This window comes from Phoca vitulina, unplaced genomic scaffold (assembly GCF_004348235.1).
Source record: "Phoca vitulina isolate PV1807 unplaced genomic scaffold, GSC_HSeal_1.0 scaffold18, whole genome shotgun sequence".
NCBI lineage: Eukaryota > Metazoa > Chordata > Mammalia > Carnivora > Phocidae > Phoca > Phoca vitulina.
Window position 1 is genome coordinate 19,039,903 of NW_022589721.1, and position 25,387 is coordinate 19,065,289.

The following is a 25,387-nucleotide window of genomic DNA, read 5'->3' on the forward strand; positions in this document are numbered from 1 at the left end:
TCCAGGGTGGAAGAGGAGGCTGGTCAGCTTCCAGGAGAACTCTGTGTGTGTGTGTGTGTGTGTGTGCGTGTGTGTGTGTGTGTGTGTGTGTGTGTGCGTGTGTGTGTGTGTGTGTGTGTGTGTATTTCCTCCTTATATGTCTGAATTCCTCAAAGTTACTATTACAGTGTTATTTAGTTTTTCTTCTTCTTTTCAGAAAGGGGATGTTTGGGCTCAAGCTGAAGAAGAAGAAGAAAAAAGCAGAAAAGGGGTTAATCCTAGCCAATAAGGCTGCCCAAGGTGAGGCTTTTGGGGGTGGGGAAAATGCACTACCCTGGTGCCTACAGGTCTCACAGAGCTGAGCCCTCCTTGGCTGAGAATGGAGCTCTCCCTCCGTGGGAGTGAGGTGGGAAGTGTGGTGTCTGCTGGGTCTTCGGGCCCTGCCGGTCACAGGTACGGCGTCCGCCCCAGTGCTGCTGGTCATCTGGTCACTGGGCCCAACAGGGGTGGGGAAGCACCTGCTGGGCTGTGGAAGGGGACCCCAGGGGGAGAGAGTGGCAAGGTTCAAGCTCCTGTTTCTGTCCTGATTTGCTCTGTGGTCCAGGAATCACAACACAGCTGTGATTCTTGGCTTTTCCCTCTGGCAAGTGGGCACGATGGGGGTTGCTGGGCCGACCTCACACGCCTTGGGGAGGATCCAGGGAGATTTTAAAAATACGAGTGAGGACAGCAGCTGCTACAGGGGAAGGTTTACATTTATTGTCTCATTCGACCCCGCCATCATCTGACCAGTGGGTGTTGCTATCCCAGGTTTACGAAGGAGGTTGTAGAGATGCAGAGAGAGTAAGTCAAGTGTGGGAAGGACAGCTACTGAATTTGCAGGGCACCATGGAAAACGAAAATGCAAAGCCATTGTTAAGAAATTATTAAGTTTCTGGATGGCAATAGCAGAGTATTGAGCCAAGTGCGATGAGATCCTTCAGATCACAGGACCCTGTGTGGCTGCACGAAGCTCAGCATCAGCCCTGAGACCCAGAGCACAGGCCAGGAAGCAGTGAGCAGCACTGGGATGTCAGTCCCGGCTGTCTGACTTTGCGTCCTCAGAATGGGCTACTTGCATCTTCAAAAGAGCAAATGAATCCCCGAGTTACAGTGTGAACCGTGCCAGTGGGGATAGGCCTGGCGTCAGGTAGACACACGTTTGTTGAGTCAGATAGGATTAACCACTTCCGATGGACAGTTCTGCGGTGGTCTCCTAGAGTCCACAGCCCAGTGGCCCTGACAACAGCGAATTCAAGGCCAGCTCTCTGGACCATTTCTAAACCAAAATGGTGCAGTGGGTCTGCTTTATCTTCACCCCTCTTGTCTCCTTGGGGGCCCTCCCTCGCCCTTCACCGCTGCCCCCTGCGGGTGCCCTGTCGCTTCATGTCCCTCTCTCCCAACTCCATTTCCTGCCCTCACATATAACCTACAGTGGAAATCTATGGACGCTTATTCATACTAAAGTGTTGGTAATAACGATGAAGTCATCCTTGGATGGGATGAGAGAGGCATTTTAAGTGGGGACAGGGCTTAAAGCTACCTACTCAGGGAATAGGTGGAAAAGGCTTTTAGGTCTTATCTAGTGTCCTTGAAATTAGGACCCTGCAGTAGGTCCCGGGGCATAAGGTTGAATGAGACAGTCCCTTACTTTCAGGACCTTATGAAAAATAATATTTAGGACACATTTAGTAAGTCCCTGCTGCTTTTTAGTTGACATGCATCATTCATGACTCTGAAATGTAGGTTCCTTTGCTCCTGTACAATAGAGGTGCAGAGAGGTTGAGTGCTTACCCAAAGTTGCACAGCTAAGAAGTAGAGAAGCTGGCTTCTGAGCAGAGGTCAATCTCATACAAGAGCCTGGGTTTTCCTACTCCATGGGTCAGCCTCCACTTAGGAGCCTCTACTGACTGCACGGAAGGAAAGAACAAGCTGGTGGAGATTTAGGGCAGTCAACCTGAGGCATTTCAGAGAAGCTGACTCCCCAGGCTCATTCTAATTAGAGTCTTTAGCCCACAAAGCAAACAGGGCAGAGTGGAATCAGGCCCCTCCTAGAAAGTAAATAGCATTTATGTTGATGGCCAGGGGCTTGCCCTGTAGGAGACTGACAAAACAAAGTCCATAGTACACTCTCTCCTTTTTGGCCTGGCCTGGGAAGTTAGGGCTTTACTGGATGAAGTATTTGGCGATTCTCAAAGTCAGTGGCTCTCATATCCGTGTATTTGAGGCATAGTGGCTATGTCTTAAATTTCATAAAATTCCAATGATCCTAACCCATCCATTAATTAGTTACCCAAAGTTACTGAGTCCCTCCCATGATCAGCCATTCATTCATTTCCTCAACAAATGCTAATGGACTGTAAGCTGAGTGCTGGGTTCTGCGCTAGATTCTGGTATAGAACAGTGCCCTCGGGTAGTTTAGAGGGAGGATCACCCTGTGTAGGACTCTTCTGTTTGCCTTTCCCAAATCAATGCTCCACCCTTTCCCACCTGTTCTCGGTCCCAGGAGGCTGACCTGTATTGATGCAGAACCCAGGTCCCTTCCCCAGTGGGGCGCCTCAGCAGGAAGGATGAGGGAGGGAGGAGCATGAGCTCAGATCCAGTGATTGGATGTGTCCCTCAGCTGAAGCGTTGTAGGGAGCCGACTGGACCTGACTTCCTCTCCTTCCAGGTTCTGGTAACTGCTCTCTTGCCTCATTTTTGGGGCCTCCAAACAGAAACAGCTTGGCTGCTGTACCCACACCTTTGTATAAAGTCCTCAAATCATCCTGTTCTGGGGGGGGATGGGGGAGCCTCTTTTATCTATTGAGACCTGAGTAGGTAACCGCATTACAGGTTGAGAAGAGTGCTATAAAGAAAATAGCCAATAAAAAATAACACCTCTGTGAGGTAGGTAACATTGGCCTTGCCTGGCTTTATAGGTGAGGACGACAGGGCTGAGAGAAGCGAAGTAACTTGCCCCAAAACATAAAGTTAGAAAGTGGCAGAGCTGGGATTTCCGCCCAACCTTTGGAGTCAGGGTTTTGAACTTCACCATGCAGTCTCTTAGTGCCTGAGAGAATTCCACACACTCTTTGGTTTTTGTCAAAAATGTGTCTGAGAAGTGGTTCTTAAGCTTTGCTACACATTAGAATCACCTGGGGGGATTAAAAAAAAAATGGACATCTGGGCGACATCCCAGATCAATTACATCAGAAGCCCTCAGTGGGGAAAGAGGAGGTCTAAAGAATATGTTTACTATCCATTCATTTAAATTTTCTGGGCACTCGTGCATTCATTTCCTGTGGCCGTTGTAACAAATGACCACAGACTGGGTGGCTTAAAATAACCCACATTAATTTTCTCATAGTAACGGAGGCGGGAAATTCACAATCAGCATCACGGGGCCGAAATCACAATATTGGCAGGGCCTCACCCCCTCGGGAGTATCTGATTCCTCCCTCTTCCATCTTCCAATGGCTAGGGTGGCAGCGTCTGGACCATCTCTGCCTTGTGATCACATTGCATTCTTCTGTTCTCCCTCTGCCTCCCTCTTGTAACCAACGATACATATGATTGCAACTAGGACCTACCTGTATGGTCCCGGATACTCTCCCCATTGGAAAATCCTTAATTTAATCAAAGACCCTTTTTCCAAGTAACATTCACAGGTTCTGGGGACTAGGACTTGAGGTCTTTGGGAAATATAATTCAACCTAGGACACCTTTCTACTCAAAATTGGCCCTCAGACAGCAGGAACAGACTTACATGGACCATTGCTGTTAGAAATGCAGAATCTTGGCCTCCACCCCAGACCTACTGAATCAGAATCTGCATTTCAACAGTTTCCCAGGTGATTCTTATGCACATTACCTTTTACTGAGGAGGTTCAGAGGGAATAAATGACTTGTCTGAAGGTCCACTGTGGCAAGGTCATGACTTGAAAGCATGTCTTTAAGTTCATAATCCAGTTGTCTTTCCACAATACCATGCATATACGTCTACTCTTTTTTTTTTAGAAACAAGATGAATATTTTTTTTAGAAAAATTAAGGTACATGCCTTTCTTTTCTGCCAGTGAGATATTAAGTTTCATGCTGGCAGGGAATGTCTTATAGGCTCCTTGTACTCCTTATGATGATTGGCATAGTGCTGGACAGTTGAGGCTCAGGTCACCTCTGTGTATGTCATAATTGACAGTTTTCTTCCTTTGTTTGCTCCTCTAGATGGCCAGAGTGAAGCAGAGGCACCACAGGAGGGGTCTTCTCACCAGGAAGGACCAGGAGGAGATTTTATTTATGATCAGGAATCTGTCACTCCTATCCCTTCAACTCCTCCAAAGAGAAGGTACAGTGTTGGTGCAGGCAGTCAGCGCACGTTACTGGGTACCTCCCATGGGGGGGCATGTCTGCAGGTTCTGGGGAACAGAGAATAATACCTGATCACTGTCCGCAAGGAGCCAGATGTCTAAGACAGGAAGACAGATGTCTGTATCTACTTCATATCCTCTACGGCAGTGCTGGCCTCTTGATTCCGGTCAGCCTTCAGCAGGCCAGGGGCTCAGCTCTACCAGCTTCTGGTCTTCAATCCCCTGAGTTAAGGTCCTGCTGTGCCTCATAATTCAGGAATGACAGGAACAACAGGAGACAGACTCAGGACCTGAGTCCCTCACCTGCTCTTTAATTCATCAAGCTGCCAGATATCTTAGCTTTGTGTTTGTCCCAAGTGTTTATCCTACCCAACGAAAAGTCAGAACAAACTGTCCTTTTGCATGTGATTTGCTATTATCAGTTAGCGCTTCATGTGTAACAACCCCAAGCTCAGAGGCTTAATACAAGAATTTATTATGGCTTATGAATCTATGAATTAGTTGGTTAGCTTTACTGGTTCCAGATAGTTATACATCCATCACTCATGTGTGTGTGGTCACTGGTAACTCTGCTGATTTTAGTTTGAGGGTTGGCTGGTGGTAGGCTGGTCTAGGATTGCTTCACCCAGGACCACTGAGCTCTCCTCCATATGGTGTTAGATCCTCTAGCAGGCTAGTCCAAGCTTATTCCAATGGTGGTGATGGCAGAGTTTCAAGAGAAGGAAGGCAGGGTGGAAGTACACAAAGTTTCTTGAGCCTAGGCTTGGAATTAGCAAAAATCATTTCTGCTGCATTCTATTGGCTAATGCAAGTCACAAGTCCAGCCCATGTCAGAATGAGAGACTACAAGTTACAAGGCAAAGAGCATAGATCCAAGGTAACTAATACTTGGGGCTATTGATGTCTTCAGTCTACCGTATTTGTTTATGTCATTTTCTTACTCATGGTAATTCCTCACGCCCTCCCTTCTATTTCTGCTCAGAATTCTTACTATCAATAAAGCATATTAGTCCTTCCCTGTGTGGCAGAACCTGAATTGTAACTGGGCCATGGCAGGATAGCACACAGTAGATATGTGTAAGAGGTAGAGGGTGGTTGGGAAAGAGCTGGAAATCTGAGATGGTGATAGCTGAAAGGTTGACTCTTAAAAGGAGACATGAAATTTGTATGCATATACTCACTGCAGTATCTCCTTCTCCCTATATGGCACCATGACAATCATGGCCCCCCAAGTCCCCCGAATCAGGATTGCAATTATTTTTAAATATCCTTGAAGGGATCCCTTGTGATTTACTTCACCAGAATAACAATACTGAATGAGGAAGGCAGGCGGAGAAGAAGTAAGGAGGAGAAGACTTTCTCTTTTCCCCTGGTTAGTGCATTCTGCATCCATCAAAATTCTACCCACCAACTAATGCTCAAGTGACATCTAATCTCTGCAGTAAAGTCTTTGTTGCTTACCTGGACTCTCAGGAATGTCTCTCTTCTTTGAACTTGTATCACATTTTTTTTTTCTGCAACACATTTTACATTTACTGGTTCTTTCTTGATATGCTTTGGTCCTCTCTCCCTGGGATAGATTGCTAGCTCTGCAAGGGCCAGGTTGCTAGCTCATTCACCTGTTTATCCTCTGAGACCAGGAAAGCACTTTCACACAGTAAATGGTCAGTATGAATTTGCCATTTTATTAATGAACGTATATACCTTTTGATATCTACCCTTCCCTACATGCATTATCTCCTTTAATCCTTAGAGCAACCCTATGTGGTCAGAATTATTATTTCCACTTTCAGATGAGGAAATTAAGCGTAACATCACAAAATTGGGAAAAACAAATATTTTAATTCAGATCAGTCTGACTCCAAAGCTTTGAGATTTTTTACTAGCTTACTCTGTTCTCTATTAGACTCAATTATAATCAGCAGAAAAGGGATGAAGTCAAATGCAAGATGGTATTTTCAGAAGGCAAGAGAATAAAATTCAATAGGAACTCAAGCTCATTCATTTCCCACTCATTGCTGCCTTGGTGACGACAGGGATTCTTCACCTCTTTCTACTATTATCAGTTTCTAAATACCCAGGTGTTGCACATCTGTTTCCAATTACTTATGATAGTCCAGATAAATAAAATCCCCTGGAATGTGAAATCTCACTGAGATGGCATCTAGGTTGTTTGTTCCAATTTTCTCTTTTACTAATTCTTTCAAAAGCAATCACAAAACTCAGGGTTGTTATATTTACTAGAAATGGCAAAAGGGTGCCTGGGTGGCTCAGTTGGTTAAGCGACTGCCTTCGGCTCAGATCATGATCCCAGAGTCCTGGGATCGAGTCCCACATCGGGCTCCCTGCTCATCGGGGAGCCTGCTTCTCCCTCTGACCCTCTCCCTGTCATGCTGTTTCTCTCTCTCTCTCTCAAATAAATAAATAAAATCTTAAAAAAAAAAAAAAAAGAAATGGCAAAGAAGTCTTGTGGATAGGATCAGACAGGAGATAAGGGAGATCTTTATGTAGACCCAGCTCTGCCACTGACTTGCTGAGGCATCTCAGTTTCTCATTCGGTATAAAAAATAAATGATACTGATAATCATACTCACAATAAGAGTTGACATTTATTCTTGCCAAGCACTGGGTTAAACCTTTACATGCATTATATCATTCACTTGTAGCAATTACCTCATGTGGTAAGTGCTATTATTAGTTCCACTTTTAGGATGGAGAAACTGAGTCATAGAGAGGTTAAGTCACTTGTTTATTTACATTTATCTCCTCCAGAGATGGAGAGAGAATATGTGATACAGTATTAATAAAACTACTTAAATATACCTGGGAAAATATTATCATGGCTTATGGATCTAAAGTATGTTCTTACTTAAACAAATACATTAAACTTTCTTTTAATAGATCAAAACTGTTGACCAAGATCCATGATGGGGAGGTCAGGTCCCAAAACTATCAAGTAAGTGGATGACTCCTCCTGCCCAGCCTCCCCCAGTTCTTCTTGTGTGAACGAACAGCAAGGTCCAGAGTGCATACGTGTTGCTTTGTGTTGTAGATTGCCATCACTGTCACTGAGGCCCGCCAGCTGGTGGGTGAGAACATTGATCCAGTTGTGATCATTGAGGTCGGGGACGAGAAGAAGCAAAGCACAGTGAAGGAAGGAACCAACAGCCCATTTTACAATGAAGTAAGTTGTGGAGGTCACCAACATCTTCCCCACCAATTCTCCCTCCACTCCCATCTGTGGGAAAGCTGCGCCCCTCCTCGCTGCTTCCCACGACTCGTCTAAGCCTTGGCAAACCCTCTGAGCCTCCTTAGAAACAACCCCATAGAGTTTCACAAAAAGATGATGAAAAGGAGAGGGGAGGAATTCCTACTGATTTTAAATTCATTGCTGTGTTTTCAATATACCCATTTTCTTATTTCTCATATGCTCATCTTCACCCATTATAAGCTCTGGTTTTAAGTTCAATAAATGTATTGAGTGTTGGTGATGAAGAAGATAAACATCTTTTTCATGAAAGAGACACTAGAAATTTAATTATTAATTTTGAAATAGGCATGTTGCTTTGGAAAGGAAAGCAGACGGGTTTTTCTAAGCAGTGTAAAAATTGTGAACATCAAAGAGAAAAACATCAGAGAGAGACAGGAAGCTTCTAAATGTTATACAAAAAATGCAGCAAACTCTTAACTATTTCCCTAATGGGAGTAGTAATTGAAAAGGGAGACCATGGAAAATGAAATCAACAGAAAATAACCAAATCCCACTTGAGCTGTTAACTGTGTGAGGCAATTGAGTTTGAAATGTGAAACTCAGCAGAAAACAATAAACATTGGAACTAATTTATTGGTCCAAGGAACTCACAACGTTTCATATATCCGAACGAGGAATTTCACGTGAGTTTTCCACATAAAAGAAATTCTGAACAACACAACTCTTTAAAAGTTTGAACATATATATGAAAAGCTTCCTGAAATATCATGTGTATTTTCCCATTTTCTTAAACAGAAGACATTGAATGTAATGTGGCCTGTCATTGATATCTAGGGACTGCCATTTTGAAGGTTTCTTATTATGATGTATCATGGCATCCTTCAATTTCCACATTTTGGTTTTTCTGTTCTGCTGTTTAAAACCAGGCTGTGAGTAGTCAGTTCTCCCTTTCCTACTGCTGTCCTGTTCATCTCTAAGGTCCTTGCATTATTCCTCCACCCTAAAGCTCAAAAACAAACAACCCACGAAGCAACTTCCTGGTCCTGCCTCCCCCACCCCTACCAGTCCCCAAAAGACGCAACCTACAACAAAACACCACCCCAGTGTTCTACATCTTAGGAGAATATTACCTCACATTTGGGAGGTACTGGGTAAAGTTCAAATGGTGAAACATCTATACTTGAACGCTTGTGTGATAATTTCTGGAGAACTGAGCCGTGCTCTCAGGCTCAGCAATAACCAGCTGTCTGAATCCAGGCATGTCTTTTAAATCCTTTGGTCTTCAGTCTTCTTATCTGTAGAATAGAGAGACTGGTCTAGAGAATTTCTTCAACTCTAAAATTCAATCACTTTCTTAAAATTAGAAGTCCTCCTTGTCCATAATTTCTTTTCATTCTCTTCCTGGTCAGTCTTGGGAATGGCCACAAAGATGTTTGAAACTGAAAAATCCTGAGACAATTAGATTTTAATCAAGTTCACCCCAAATTAAAACCACACTCTGATTTTCACCCATCATTATTTATAGGCCAACAAATTAAGAGAATTGACAATATCAAGGGTTGGCAGGTGATGGGGAAATGGCTTTTTCATATGCTGCTAGTGAGCATGTAAAATGGCTTGGCCCCTTTGGAAAGAAATTTCATATTATCTAGTAGATATTTACATGCACATAAGCCATGACCCAATAATTGCACATTTTATGTCCATTTTAGAGGAAAATTCACGTATATCCTGTGCAAAGATGGAGATGACAGCATTTTTTTTTTTGCATTTGAAAAAAAAATTGGAAAGAATTTAGGTGACCCTAAATAGGGGATGGCCAATTGATTTATGGTATATCCATGCTACTGAGGACCATGCAGCAATTGGTTAAAACGGTAGAAATCTACGACTAGTCCAGTAATAAAGTTCTTAAATGCAAGCCTGGAATTTATGGTCAGAATGAACTTTATGTTTTTTAGTACTTTGTCTTTGACTTCATTGGACCCCAACTGCATCTTTTTGACAAGATCATCAAAATCTCAGTAAGTATATCATTGGTGATGGAAGTGGGAGGGTGATGGGAGAGATTCTAGGTATTGGGAACTCTAGAACAGCTCAGACTGCTTAGGGGTGAATAGGTTTGGGAGGGTGAGTGTGGGATGGTAAGTTCAAAACCAACAGAATGGAACATGAAATAACTAATGTGGAGGAATTTGAGAAGGAAAACCTCCTCAAGGAAATCTGTGCTTCTTGGAAACAAGTTATAAGCTACTCTCAAGCTATCATGAATTGAATTGTGGAGTTTACTAATGTGGGAACTTGCAACACATGCTTCAAATGTCATCTTGACAGATTGCCATTTTGAGTCAATTTATTTCTTTTTATGAGATGAAATGTTAGTGTTTCTCTCTTGGGATGATATCCACACTAATGATAATTAATCACACTGCTCCCCCCTCCTAGTTGGTAATAAATAGAGAAGTAGGAAAAGGCATCAGGAAGGAACCAAATATATCAGTAATGCTGGATCAGAGGACATGATTTGGAGCAAGTGGTTGCCATTTGGCCTCTTCCTAGCTGCCTCTGAGCGTAGACCTTCGGACCTGTTCATGGGGGGTTGTGTCTGCCGCACATACCCTTCTTCAGCTCCACGGGTGACTTCCTGTCTCCACAGATCATGTCTGAACAGTAGAGACAGAGAAGCTTCTTGGTCTAGCCAGGCACCTTATCCAGGTGGTCCACCACATGGAGGATAGGAACGGGAAGGGAGAGTGCCCATGCTGAAGGGCTAGTACTTCAGAGAAAATGGGGGCCAGACAAGATTGATACCAACCTCACATCACTCAGCAAAGGGACAGAGAGACCAGTGGGTGACAGACTGCATTTATCTCACCAGTCTGGGAAATCACTGCTTCTCCCATGAAGAGGTTAGCATGGCTATGCATGCCTGAGAGAGGCAGAGTGGGTCATGGAAGGGTAAGCGCTCTCCTCCTAATGGTTCTGAAAGGACAGACTCCATACTTTAAGTACCAGTGCAAGACATATGGAGAGTGAGGAAATGTTTTCCTTTGCAGTGACAGCAACTCTAGTTAGAATTTTGAAGATGGCAAAACTTGTCTTGGAGACTTCCTTGCCTGTCCTTATCATCCACCCATCTCTGTAATTTATATTATATTGTATTTATTATGTATTTTATATATGTACATAGTCATATATATATATATATATATATATATATAAACATATATAACATATTAATATATAGGTCCTGCTTTAAGTCTTAGGTAATAGTGGAATTATTATATTCTCTTTCTCAGGGGCACTTGAAGAATGTGACTCTTGAAGAATGAAAAGTTATCAAGAATCAAACATTCTTAAAAAAATAAGAGCCAAACATTATTTATTTATTTTAATTTTTTTAGAGAGGGAGAGCATGAGCGGGGAGGGGCAGCAGGAGAGGGAGGGAATCTTAAGTAGACTCCACACTCGACGTGGAGCCCATTGCGGGGCTCGATCTCACAACCCTAAGATCATGACCTGAGCTGAAATCAAGAGTTGGATGCTTGACCGAGGGAGCCACCCAGGCGCCCAAGCCAAATATTCTTAATTTGAATTTTAGGCATGATGACAAGTGGTACAGAATATATTCTGGGACCTGGGGCATTGCCTCAGACTTTGTTACATTGCGTAGCTCTGGCAACCACCTGTTTGTGAGATAGGCAGTGTAGCTGGGCCCTAAGGAACTGTCTAGATTTCAGACAAACAATTAATAGCTAGATTTTTATACCATAGCATAGACAAGGGTCATGGCTTTCTGTGGGACCGTGGATTTTTAGACTGAGGACCAAAGCTGGTATTGCCTTTCTTTCTTTCCCTAACTTGGAAGAAGAGAATACTTTGGGATCCCCAAATGACCCTTAGGGACAGAGACCAAAGATTTTAAAGGGAAAACTCCCCTTGGAGGGGAGTATTTAATACAAGTTTTCTGGTAGTTCATGAACTAAAAGTCAACATGCCCAAAATAAATTCAACATGGGACAAGAAGGGGGTGGAGTGCAGTAAGCAGATACTATTGGGATAGACAGGCTGTAGCCAGACCATGGTGGTGCCAAAGACCATCTTCCTTTGACAGCGACCGCAGGCATGCAGGGCCCCCAGCACTCTGTGTGTGATACTCCCTGAAGTCCCTGTAATCTCATGCTTGCCCACACCTGGCGCTCAGACTGGGTGGATGGATAATTTGAGGAGGCCTCCTGTGTTATTTAAAGACCCATGTGGGCTCTTATGTCCCATTGTGCCCACAGGGACCCAGATGCCTTTGGCCTAAGAAGAGAGCCTGAATCAGGCTTATGTTCTCGCTGGGGCCTTTGGGAAGCCACATTAGCAACTGCAAGCATGGGGAGGTTTGGAGTGAGCTTTATATATGTGGCCTTAAATAACTCCTCCCCTCGAGCCAAGCTGTCCTTACTTGCCCTCAGTTCTCTTAACTCCCCTACAAAGTTTGGGCGAGGTAGTAAGGGTAGAAAGGGAGATTGGAAGGGCTGTCATTTCTTCATTTCCTAAAGTCAATTGAATTTATTTTTATTAGTTGCCTCCACCAAAAGGAGCTGTTTAGAAACCACATAAGTCTTCCACTCATCCATCATTCGATCAGTCAATCATTCATTAATTCAGTGAATGTTTACTGAATACCTATTCTGAACAAGGCCATGCATGTGGTGGGTGGAGAAAGTAGGAAACTGTTTCTGATTCAAGGAACTCATAGAATGTCATAGAAGGGAGCCCAGAGACCCTCTAGTCTAACAGCTGGTGCAGGAACCCCTGTCGCCACCTTTCTGACACGGGGTTTTGGCACACTGCTTGGTTACATCCAGTGATGGACGGGTCACTATCTCTAGAAAAGCCTGTTCATTACTGGGAAGTTCCGTTATAAAACCTATCCTTATAGTGAGCTGAGTCTCTCTTCGTGTGACTTGGATCCACGTGGGGAACCTACTCCCTCTTGTACATGGCAGTGTTTCCAAGATTGGAAAACACTTCAGTTACCATTACCCCACCTCCACACCCCCAGTTTTCTCTTTTCTGAGTTAAAGGTTAAACTACTCCTGCTTCTTCAGCAGTCTCTTATGCAGTGTGCCTTCTGGACCCCGTGCCAGGTCTGCTGCTTTCCTTTAGAGCTTCCTCAACCTGATAGCACTGCATTAAAGTGTGTTGCTGTCACCAGCCAGGCAATCTGCTGCTGACTTCTGATCAGACAAAACATTGAGGATGACCACTTCCTTTGTTCTTACTATTGTACATGTCCCAAACTTCTCAAAGCTATATGCGATGAGTTCTCTGAGTAAGTTGTGAGCAGAGTGTGGTGGAAGTTTAGGAGAGAAAGGGGACTTTCAGCTGTGGGGGATCAGGGAAGGCTGCTTGGAGGAGGCAACATTTGCTCTAGGCATTGAAGGATAGGTAGAGTTTCAGTAGGCAGAGATGGGTGTTGAAGGGTGGGCTGTACCAGAGCTCACTTTGGTGTAAAAAGATACTTTTCAGAGAGTGAGATTTGTTAGGTGTCCTTCAATAGCTGAAAACCTGCTAGGAGGAAGAGGTCCAGGTGAGATACTTCTGGATGCCCTTTTCACTTGATGACCAAATGTCACTGTGCTCCAGACAAGAGTGAAGGCCAGACAAGCGTCACGGTCTAGAATCCTTGCTGAGGGGTCATGAACCCATTTCACAGATTTATCCTCAAAGAGAAATCTAGTGCAGCCAACTCACTGCTCCATCTCTCCTCAGGTTTTTCACCACAAGCTGATAGGCAGCATATTGATCGGCTCCTTCAAAGTAGACCTGGGGACTGTGTACAACCAGCCTGGTAAGGAAGCATCACTTCCCAATCTCTCCCTTACTCATCTCCAGTTTGCCACACCTGGAGGTCAACTCATTCATGTACCCATCCACTGACCCACTCATTCAATCAGATGAGCACCAATTACACAACTGGAGCAAACCCGGCTCTTTTCCTCAACGTTGACCATCTAATGACAACATTATCTTTCATGTCCATACTTCTGAGCAGTTTTCTTCCCCCAACAAATTCCGTCTGTAAGTTCGTGCTGTGATGCTGTGTGACACGGGCAGAAACAGTGGCATAGGAGTTACACATATGGACTCCAGAGCCAGATTGCCTGGCTTCACATTCCACCCTGCTCTTTCATGGTTGTGCAAGTGACTTGACTTCTCTGCACCTCAGCTTCTTCATCCGAGAAAATGAAGATAAGATAGTACCTCCTTTCCAGGGTTGTTGGAAGATTAAGTTGATATATAAAGTGCTTCATATAGAACCTAGCTCAGAGTAATGGCTGTGGCATGCCATATAAGGGTTTGCTATGGTAATTCTTATTATCTCTGATTTATAGGAAAGTGAAACTCAGAGAAGGCAGGTAATTTGTCCAAGGTCAGGAGCTGATAAGTAAGAGGGCCATCAACAAATCTAGATCTTCTCATGAAAGCTCCCTTCTCTTCAAAGCAATTCCAACTCACATGAGTTGGGGGCCAGGAGTGCAGTGGTTGGGGTTAATACCTTAAGGGGTGCTGCAGACTGTGGGGAACAGGAGGGCTCACAACCCACATGAAAGGAGCAGTGGCTTCTCAGCTCCCTTCCCACCTGCAAACACGTGGAACTGTACATTCTGTATTGGCAGATCTAACAGTTTTTTTTTAGATAAGCCAGAGGTCTAGATTTTGTAAGAGCTTTTAAAGTTTGGACTGACAGTGTAGGCCAAACAAAAAGATCCATGAGCCCCATTTACAGCCTGTGAAAGAGTATGTGACTTCTTTACCCCATTGATGTCCTCCTAGCCTGTCCAAGCTAAGAACCTATCTAGGTGATTAGCTCTGGGTAGAAGGCTTTCCAAATACCTGTGGCAGGTTGGAGAAGAGAGAGAAGAGGGTGGGAACAAAAGGAGAGGAGGGAAGGAGGGGAGGGAGGCAGCACGAGGCTGGGGATACTGACAAGAGCTGCCGCCTCCCAGGGAGCAGATCCAGGGAGGCCTGGGGTATGGGACAGACCTGCTGGGTCCAGCTGGGCGGGGAATCGGAGCTGTCAGGACGCTTTTACAGGTCATCAGTTCTGTGACAAGTGGGCCCTGCTCACAGACCCTGGCGACATCAGGACTGGCACGAAGGGGTATCTGAAGTGTGACATCAGTGTGACTGGGAAAGGCGACGTCTTGAAGACCAACCCCAAAACCTCTGATGCCGAGGAGCAAATAGAAAAGTGAGACAGACCCATCCAGGGTCGTGCAAGAGAAATGATATGTCCCAGGTTCCATCTCTCTTTCCTCCCTCTCCCTCCCTTTCCTTGTGGGCACATGAGAACTGCCAAGTTCATGGCTTGTCTACCTGGGATTCTGCTCTATCAGAGGCACCAAGATGTGTCTTATCAAAGGTGTCACTAGTCTTTGGGAGGTCAGCTTCTAGGACAAGGACCGCCTGTCTCCATATAATAACCCAAAATAGATAAGCTGTTCCTGAGCTTATCCTATTTATCTGAATTTGGCTGATTTTTCTTTGAAGGAATTATCATTTCAACCAGTGGTTTGTGAAATGGGAAGACTTAATGCGCTTCTTTTAAGATGCAGAGTGGGAGACGGTGTTTATTCTATAATTCAAGGACTTGAAGGAGTTTGCATTCACTCTATTCATACCCTTCGCTGCCAAGGACACCACAAAGAAAACTCATTTTATTTTATTTTTTTAAATTTTATTTTATTATGTTAGTCTCCATATAGTACATTATTAAGAAAACTCATTTTAGCAATGAATCCTGATCTTTTCAGTTTTTTCTCCTATATCAGGATCCTTCTTTCTGTCTCCAAATTGCTTCTACCTTTTCTCTCTTCTTCCAAGTGAGAGAGATTTTTTATTTTTTGTTTTTTGTTCCCCCTCAAGGAACCTTTTGATCCCTCAAGGGTTTCCATCAGAGAGACCCTGGGCCAGATTCTATGTGAGACTCTACAAAGCAGAGGGCTTGCCCAAAATGAACTCCAGCATCATGGCGAATGTCACTAAAGCATTTGTGGGTGACAATAAGGACCTCGTGGACCCCTTTGTGGAGGTCTCCTTTGCTGGGCAGATGGTAAGGAATGTTGTCACCACCAACAGCAAACCAGGGCCAGAACTCTGCTCTTTACCTAGGACATTACTAATCAAATGAAATCAAGTTAAAATAAAAATTAGGAAGTGCCTTAAGAGAGAAAGCTTTCACAAAAGACGTTGAGTCACATGGCAGGAAAGTGGGGGTGGTGGTGACCCACTCACTGTCCATTTGAGATCATGGAGAAGGGCTGTGGAGTATTGCGATTTAGGACCCAGGCAGACAGGCCTCCTTCCTTACCTCTGGCTACTTCTCTGAGCTGTTACTCAGTCCCCAGGCTCCATAGCCTTGCCACCTGCCTCCCAACCTACTCCCCAGGCTCTCCAGGTAGTCCTCGTCCTGTGTAAGCCTGGACATCTCTGTTTTCTGTTATTCCCTGCTCAAGAGCCATTGGAAGTACCAGCACCTGGGCACGTGGTCACAGCTTAATCCTGGTTGGCTGGACTTTGAAGCTTCAGCTGACACACATGTTGTCTCTGCCCTTACAATATATGCTACTCTAACCCCTCATCTTGGCAGGGTGAACATTGGAGTATTTTTTACTTGGATCCCTTGAGTCATATAGGACATCATCTCCATTTTATGACAAGGAAACTGAGGTCCAGAAGGGGGAAGTGACTTGCACAAGGCCTTACTTTTATAAGACACAAACTCAGGGTCTAACTATATCTGCTACATGGAACAGATGCATGGAACAACTCATGTTCAGAACATGCATGTTGGCCTTTTTCCAGCCCCCATGTGATTATGAGAACTTTCTGAGGGCAGGACCCATCAATTACTCCCTTTGTTCCTGATGCCTGGCATGGTGTCTGGTGCAGAGTAGGATGTTAGTACAGTATTCCTCCCTTATCTGTGGTTTTGCTTGCCATGGTTTCAGTTACTCATGGTCTTCATGGCCTGAAATTATTAAATGGGAAATTCCAGAAATAAATAATCGATGAGTTCTAAATTGCACGCCGTTCCAAATAGCGGGATAAAATCTCGCGCTATCCTGCTCCATCCTACCCAGATGTGAATCATCCCTTTATCCAGCAAGTCAGCCCTGCCTACAGTTAGTCACTCAGCCACCTCGGTTATCGGGTACACTGTGGCGCTATGGCAGTGCTTATGTTCAAAGCACCCTTATTTTACTTAATAATGTCCCCTAGATGCAGGAGGGAGTGGTCCTGGCAATTCAGATACACCAAAGAGAAGCTATAAGTGCTTCCTTTAAGTGAAAAGGTGATAGTTCTCAATAAGAAAGGGAAAGAAATTGTACGCTGAGGTTGCTAAGATCTATGATAATGTTTATTACAATATATTGTTTTAATTGTTCTATTTTATTATTAGTTATTTTTGGTAATCTCTTACTGTGCCTTATTTATAAATACACTTTATCATAGGTATGTATGTATAGGAAAAAAACTTAGTATATATAAGGTTCAGCATTATCTATGGGTTCAGGCATCCACTAGTGTCTTGGGATGTGTTCCCTGTGGATAAGGGCGGGGCACTGTAATGTTCCTGGGTGCAATGGATTTCCATGGGTGTTGGGTGGAAGCAGGTTCATTATTTCTGGCAACTTACTTTATATTTCCCGCTGGTTTGAAGAGTTTTCTTTAGTCAGTTCAGGGGGCCTCTTTCCTTTCTTTTGACGGCTTACATCTTGCTGGCTTTGTTTTTAGGGGCGAACCACAGTGCAGAAGAACTGTGCCAATCCTGTGTGGCACGAACAGGTGGTCTTCAAGGAAATGTTCCCTCCTTTGTGTCGGAGGGTGAAAATCCAGGTGTGGGACGAAGGCAGTGTGAATGATGTAGTGCTGGCCACCCATTTCATCGACCTGAAGAAAATCTCCAACGAACAGGATGGAGATAAAGGTAAATCTTCATCTGTCTCACTTGGGAATGGGGTCACAAAATGATTGATTTGAAGCCCCCATTTTCATAATGAGAGGATTGGAGCAGGCAGTATGTTAGACATTTCCATGCTCTGTGTGGTTTCTGGTTTGGGTTGATTCAGGGCAATAGGTGGAGCCTGGCTGTGGGATCCAGGAGGCTTGATCGTGGTCCCAGGTCTTCCATGAACATTGCTGGGTGTCCTTGAGGTAGTCATTCCCCCTCTCTGGGCCTTGGGTTTCTTAAATGAAAAATGAAGAGTTTAGATTAGATCAGACATTGATAGGCTATGGTCCATGGGCTACAACCAGCTGGCCAAAAACGTTTGTATGGTTCATAAGCTAAGAATGATTTTTACATGTTTAAATAGCCCAGAAGATACTGTGCCCCCAGCTCACTGTTAGGAGCACACGGTCCTGAGTGTTGCAGGAAGGTGCTGTGATCGCACACTCAGAGAGCCAGAGAGGGACTGAGGAGGCGCAGCTAATCCACCAGTCAGGGGAAAGAGCTTTTACTCTTTCTTTATTTGCAAAACCTAAATTAGCAGGTGATAACTTTCTAAATATCCCAACAAACCCTCCCTCCTTAAAATCCCAAGGCAATCTTTCTCTGCACTACAAATTGGTGTTAATTGATGAATATATTTATGCATATATATGTGTGTGTACATATAACGTATATACCAAAGGCTTCACTTAAGCAGAGGACAAGATTTACATATTTTTATACCTCTCACAGCGTGACACCACAGAAAGACCTCGATAAACACCTACTGTTTAAGTCTTCCTATCGTGGAAGGGTTTGCCACAGGATTGCTTTACGCAGAATGCGCACCACCCTCAGAATATCTCAACTTGGTGTAAACATGTTTTACCCCAAATTTTCAGGAACATCTTGATGGTGTTCAAAGAAATGTATAAAATAGTTTTAAAAATTAGACATCAGGGGCCATAAAATCTTTTTATCCCCTTTACCACAGTATCTCTGCTCCTTAAAATTGACCCTCCTTTGGGTCAGAATCTCTCTCTTTCTGCCTGACCCCTCTCCATGCCTCTTCAGCCTGTATTTGTTCTTGCTGCATAAGGTAAATCTTCTGCTTAGCACTTATAATGTAAATATTTACTTGTTTAATGTTCGTTTCTGCTTCATTCTCCACTGGGCTCCGTGTTTAGTGTCTAGCGTGGTGCCCGGCACGTGTCAGGACTCAATAAACATGAGTTGAATGAATGAACAGACAAAGGATGCACGTTGGCATTGGTAGTAACATTATAGCTGTGAAGAAGTGTACACGTGTGCATGCAAGGAGGACTAGAAAGAAAAATACAGCAAATATATCAAAGTGGCAATGGTGGCTCTTTGGGGGATGGGATATTCTGTAAATATTTTCTCTTGTCTTTTCGGTATATTTTACATTTTAAATGAATGTGCACAATTTTTATAAAGCAAGAAATAATCAACTTGGAAACATTAGCGGGCAACTAAAGCTTGGGGCTTTTGCAGGCTTTCTACCAACCTTCGGACCTGCCTGGATTAACCTGTACGGTTCACCCAGGAACCACAGCCTGATGGACGACTACCAGGAACTGAATGAAGGTTTTGGAGAAGGCGTGTCATTCAGGGGCAGAATCTTGGTGGAAATTGCTGTGGAGATCCTCTCGGGAGGGGCGCAGGAATCTAAATTTTCCAAGGCACTCAAGGAGCTCAAGTTGTCTTCAAAGGACAAAGACTCCAAATCTTCCAAAGGCTCCAGTAAAGACAAGGGTGACAAAACCAATGAGGGAAAATCCCAGCAGGTGTCAGACAAGACCAACTCAACAGAGGTAGAGGTGGAACCTTTCGATGTGCCCCCCCAGGTAGGTCTGAGCACTGCTCCACTGCCCCTGCGAGGCGAGCCCAGAGTGGAGGCAGCACCTGCCACCCCAGCTCCCACAGGCTCCCAAAGGCATGCACAGGTCTCACTCCCCCTGCTAAATGTGTTTTGGCCCAGCCTTGTATTCTGGGCCGATCCGCTGCCTCTTCCTGACACATTACAGCCATCCGCTCATGATAGATCCCTCCAGTGTTCCCCCAAAACATGGAATCCCATGAGAACCAAAGTGAAAGGGAAATAAAAGTGTTCTGGGAGAGCTGGTGAAAGCAGGTTGGTGGGGGGATGGACTGAGCTCTATCTGTGGGCTAATTTTGTTTAGCTTTGTTAGCCTAGCCTATGCTCTGGATGTGAGGTAATGTGGGATGAGGGATGAAGAGGAAGAAGAGTGAGTGACACGCTAGGATGAAAGAATTTGAGAAACCTATTCCCCTGGCTAAGACTGGGGGGAAATCACAATTCAAAGGAATGCCTATTACTCAACATAAAACACATTAGCATTTTTTCTGTATGATGGGAAAGAGATCTGGGTCTCCAAGATGCATACAAACTGTGAATATCCCCTAACTGTTTGTTAGTTTGTTTGTTTATTTGAGAAAGAGAGAGAGAGAGAGAGAAAGAGAGAGAGAGAGCAAGTGAGTGTAAGTGGGGGAGGGGCGGAGAGAGAGGGAGAGAGAATCCCAAGCAGGTTTCATGCTCAGTGCCCGATGTGGGACTTGATCTCATGACTCCGAGATCATGACCTGAGCCGAAATCAAGAGTTAGAAGCTCAACTGACTGAGCCACCCAAACACCCCCCATCAACTGTTTAGATTAGCAAGACTGCTCTGTAGTTAAGCAAATGAAGGAACTTGTGTTTTGTTAGTAGCAGAGGTGAGTGGACTCCAGCTCTCAACTTGGATGATTCTGCCTCTGGGAGTGTGTTTCTCAGGTCAACCAGACAATCATTTTGGGTGGGGAAGGAAGGTGATGGCTGGTCTGGGTCACCTTGGCTTTGGTAGAGCCACTTATTTTTACTGCTGGGATCTAATACATCTTAAGAAACAGTGTGGGGGAGAGGTTGGAGCCCAGGCTTGGAAATCGTGAGGGTTGGTTCTATTCATGGCTCTGATAGTAACACCTCTCCATGTTTTAGTTTATTCATTAACAAAATGAGGTAGTAATAGTCTCTTTGTCATAGGCATCTCCTGGGGGTAAATGAGGGAATGCCTGTATGACGGTTGACAGTGTTCTTTACATGTTTATGGTAGGCTGGCAGTACATTTACTATTGCTGTGACCGGTGTTTATGATTTGTTCAGAGCTCTCCACCCTGTTTTTTGGACCTATTTTGGATATTTTGTGGACCTCCCCAGCTCTCCCCTATGGACTTGTATATTGGGAAATATTCTCTGGAAATGTGTACTGTCAGTTTCTTGTGGTTAGAATTGACATTGCTTTGATGTGATTGTATTTATGTGTATTTTTTCAGAATATATGCCAAGTTTGGAAATGACATTTTTTGGACTTTGCCAGAAACTGCGGGTACCTTAAGTAGCCACCTATGCTGATATCTGACTGTATCTGATTCTGCAGCAATCTTTCCTACTGTTGAGACTGGCCATTCTTTTCTAGACAGGAATTACCGAGTAGAAAGGGCCTAATAGAAGATTTTCTTAACCCATGTCAGTATCTTCAAGATATTTTGCTAAGGCCATCTAAAAAAAAATTTCTAGCAGAAAGCAAGTGTAGCTGGGAATTTACATAGAGTGTACATTTTCTACAAGGCCAATAGCCCATCTTGGCTCTTGGATAGAAGGTGGTAGGAGAGGGGAAATTCAGGTCTCATTCAAACCCTTATTTCTCCTTCTTTCTCTCTTCATCTTGGCTTCTTGTTTGTGGTCAGTTTCCTGCTGGGTTTATTAGTTATCTATTGCTATATAACTATTATCCCCAAATTTAGCAACTTAAAACAACAAACATTTATTTTTTCTGTGGATGAGGAATTTGGGAATACCTAGCTTGGTGGTTCTGGCTCAGAATTTTTCATGAGGTTTCAATCAAGATGTTGGTAGGGGCTGCAGTCATCTGACAGCTTGACTGGAACTGTGGGATCCACTTCCAAGATGGCACACTCTCATGGCTGTTGGCAGGACTTGGTTCCTCACCACATGGACCCTTCCATAGGCTTCTTAGTATCTTCATGGCAGTAGGCTTCCCCCTGAGTGGAGTGGGTGATCCAAGAGAGAACAAGGCAAAAATGTCAATGTCTTTTATGACCAAACCCATAGAAGTCATACACTGATATTTAGGCCACGTTCTACTTGTTAGAAATGAGTCACTAAGCCCAGTCCACACCCAAAGGGGGGGAGGAATTAGGCTTCATCTTTTGAGTGGGGGGGTTTCCAAGGATTTGTGGACATATTTTCTACCTTCCCCAGAGCCTCAACAGCCTCAGAGCTCACCCTTACCAACATGGTGATATTCCTTCTTGAAGCAGTTTCTTTTTTAGCTCTCCAGGGTCCTGAGCTCCTATCTCCCTTGCTGCAGCCATGCTCTCATTGCATACCTGGACAAATGAGTCCCATTATGTTGGCTTTTCCAGTTCACCCTCATCACCACCGTCAAAGGTTATCTCCCTATGCCAAGCTTTCACAGAGCATAGCTAATCTAATAGATATGTTCATTTTCAAATGCTGTGAACATGTACTGACTAGTTTCTTTTTTTAGACATCATCCTCAATATTGGTAGGAATACAAAGAGAGTTTGACTCCATGGAAATTATGATATAGAAGGGGAGGTAAGACATACAAAATAAATGTACAGGAAGTAGAAGGTGATACATACAATAAGGAGCTACAGATAAAGTGCTAATATTTCCTGGAGTAACTGAAGTATGATAATTAAAATGTTGGGCTCTCAAGTAAGAGAGCTGGATTTCAGATGTGGCAGTGGTTATTGCCCAGCCTCTGGAGAAACATTGCCTCTGAATCTTTGGGCAAGTGATTTAAGCTCCTTATGCTTATTTCCAATAATGATCTCTACTTCATGGGCTCACAGTGAGGATTTAATGAATTAATACATACAAAGTGCTAAGAATAGAGCCTGGCACATAGTAAGTGCTCAATAAATATTAGGCATGTTTAGTAATTTTGGACAGATATTTTAATCTTTCACAAGCTGCATTGTCTTCATCTTTAAACAGGTAGAATAAAAGCATCTTCCTCCTAGGGTGGTTATGAGAATTACATGAGATAGTGTAGGTAAAATTCTTAATACTACATCTGACACATTATAAGAACTCAGTAAACATTGCCATCATCATTTGTCAAACTCAGGAAGTCAAAGTATGCTTCCAAAAGAATGGGCCATTTGAGTTAGACCTGAAGGATGGGAGGATTAAGAGGTGAATTCTATCTGTTGAAATACTTGCCAAGACTACCATTCTTGTGGCATTTGTATGTGTAGGCTTTATACAAGATGCTCCGTGTAGATGATCTCATTATTCCCCCCTGTAGGCCCTATGACAATGTTTATCTCACAGACAGGGAAAGTGACACCCAGGGAGTGGATATGACTTGCCTAAAGTCAACCAGCTAGGAAGTAGCAGAGCTGGGATTTGAAGAAGGGCTGATCTGGTTAAGGAGTCCGTCATCCCTCTTCTAGGCTACATGGCTGATAGTCCCATCAGGTCTTCAGATACTTTTTAACCTCCTCCCCGAGAGTAAACTTGGCCCCAGAAAGGCCAGATAAGTGGCTCATTGACAGCTGGTGCCTACAGTGGCAGCAGGTGGGAGGGGTGTGTGCTCTGTGACTAAGATCCAGCACTGGGCCCCCACCCTGTCCAACATTTTCTGGTCAATAGAAACATTTCCTGCTGATGCCAACAGCAAGGAGGCTCCTGTGTAAAGGAAAGGTCACTTTTTTGAGACCTGTTGGCTCTCAGAGGGACAGGGTTCAGGGCTCCTGATTCAATGGGGCTCTTCAGCTCTAAAGCCATAACTGTTTATTTTCCTTAGATGAACCTTATTGCTTTTTCCATGTAATGCAATCAATCCAACTGTGAAACCAGGAAACACGGACTGTATGGCAATTCATTCAGCCTCTTCACTCAGAAATGTGATGCCGTGTTGGTGTCTCAGCTACATCTGCTCCCTGAACCATCAACCTGTTCCACATCAATAGGAGTCATCCACAAACAGTTATGGTTACCTCGGGATGGCTCCTGTCTTGTGACCTCTCAGGGTCCTGTCTTCCACAATGTAGGATTCCTTGAGAGGGAAGGCTTGGTGGAGCCCAAGCTTCAAATCTTGGCTGACTTTAACTTGCTGTGTGACCTGGGGAAGCCCATTAGTCTCTCTGAGCTTTAGTTTATTCAGATAGGAGGAAGCTGGAGCAGATGAACTCCAAGGCCCTTTTCAGTATAAAAGCCGATGTGATCCTGAGACCCTCCGCATGCTTATAGCTTGTCCTGGATGCATTGGATTGGCTGATGCTCATGCAAGTGCCTAGCCTTCCTGTCTCTTTTATCCAAGCTTATGTTATTTCAGGGAGTAAGGTCTGTCTTTGAACAGCACCGAAGTGTTGGGTTAGCACATGGTAGAGCACTGGTCTGTGGTCAGAATACTTGGGAAAGTTACTAAACTCAACCTTAAGTTTAGTTTCCTCAACTTCTTCGCCTGTAAAATGGGAATGATCCAGATTTTGACCTCTTGAGGTTGTTGAGAAACAAACATAATGTATGTGATCTCCTATATAATCCATAAAACAATGCTCCAATGTAAGGGTTTGATTCTGTTACTGTCTGTTTTCTAAATGGCTGCTCACCCGAAGGTGATTCCAGACCTGTGTTTTACCAATAGTACTGTAGAAAGATACACATGCCAACCTTTGTCTTTAAAAAAAAAAAAAAAGATTTTAATTGCAGGGCAGAAGCTCAGAAGGTTGAGATTATATCATTCTAGATAGATGGCTGAATTTGGATTTGTAATTTGTAGGTCCTGGTTCCTGCCTGCCTGATTAGCAGAGAAATGATGTGCCCTTTCAGGCTGACACTGAAATTCAAATGCCTACAAATCACTCTGGACAAGTTAACATCACTAATTCAACTTCCTGGTAATAAAAAAAATAAAGCCAGACCTGTCTAAATTTTTTTTCTTTCTACAGATTATACCAGAAAATTATGAGAAATTTTTACTTTTTGGAGCATTTTTTGAAGCTACCATGATTGACCGGAAGATTGGAGATAAACCCATTAGCTTTGAAGTTTCTATCGGTAAGTGCAAACAAGCACAGTGCTTGGCACATGGCACTGGCTTTATGCTTGTTTCTTGAATGAATGAGTTAGTGTCTTACATAGAAATGATAGCATTCTGGCAGAGGTTTGTACCTCAGAAAGAAATGAATAATTCTTTGTTCACCCTAGTGTCAACATGTAAGGGATAGATTTATTTTCATACTTAAAAAAAGGATTAAGAGTATAGTTTGGATTCAGAAGGACTTGGATTACTAATCCTAGTTCTATTACTCCTAGGCTCACTTAATTTCTCTGGGTCTCAGTTTCTTCATCTATGAAATGGGAATAGCGATAACTCTTCATAAAGCTATTGCAAGAGTGTAATGAGTTAATGCTTGTGAAGTCCTGTGCATATTGTAGGTGCAGTTATTATAACTCCCAACGATCTTCCTGGGCTGATGTACAGCTGGGAAAATCTTTCCAAGGAAGAGCATTCCATTAGAGAAGGTCTTGATTCCCATCAGGAGGGTGCCCTTCCAAGGAGCAGAAGGAAGTGGAGATGGAATCCAGTTAATTTGTGACTTAAGTAGTTTTTACAAAAGAGAACATGAGATGGATGTAGATGATGACTCACCATCACTGTCAATCTTATTTCTTTGGTCTGACCATCACACTTCCCACCTTCATACTGAGATCTTATTTCTCTGTCTTGGGAGGATATGACC

General features: G+C 43.8%; 1 protein-coding gene across 1 annotated transcript in view; it reads left to right on the top strand.

Moving 5' to 3' along the window:
- Positions 1-203: 203 nt before the first annotated feature.
- FER1L6 (fer-1 like family member 6) overlaps positions 204-25,387 on the top strand; it is a 110,824-nt gene continuing 85,640 nt past the window's right edge. The window contains exons 1-11 of the mRNA XM_032416096.1: positions 204-279; positions 4,224-4,344; positions 7,268-7,322; positions 7,419-7,550; positions 9,539-9,601; positions 13,341-13,419; positions 14,667-14,823; positions 15,498-15,684; positions 17,370-17,562; positions 19,081-19,433; positions 24,593-24,701. Coding sequence (XP_032271987.1) covers positions 204-279; positions 4,224-4,344; positions 7,268-7,322; positions 7,419-7,550; positions 9,539-9,601; positions 13,341-13,419; positions 14,667-14,823; positions 15,498-15,684; positions 17,370-17,562; positions 19,081-19,433; positions 24,593-24,701 — 1,525 coding nt within the window. The remainder of the gene's footprint in view (positions 280-4,223; positions 4,345-7,267; positions 7,323-7,418; positions 7,551-9,538; positions 9,602-13,340; positions 13,420-14,666; positions 14,824-15,497; positions 15,685-17,369; positions 17,563-19,080; positions 19,434-24,592; positions 24,702-25,387) is intronic.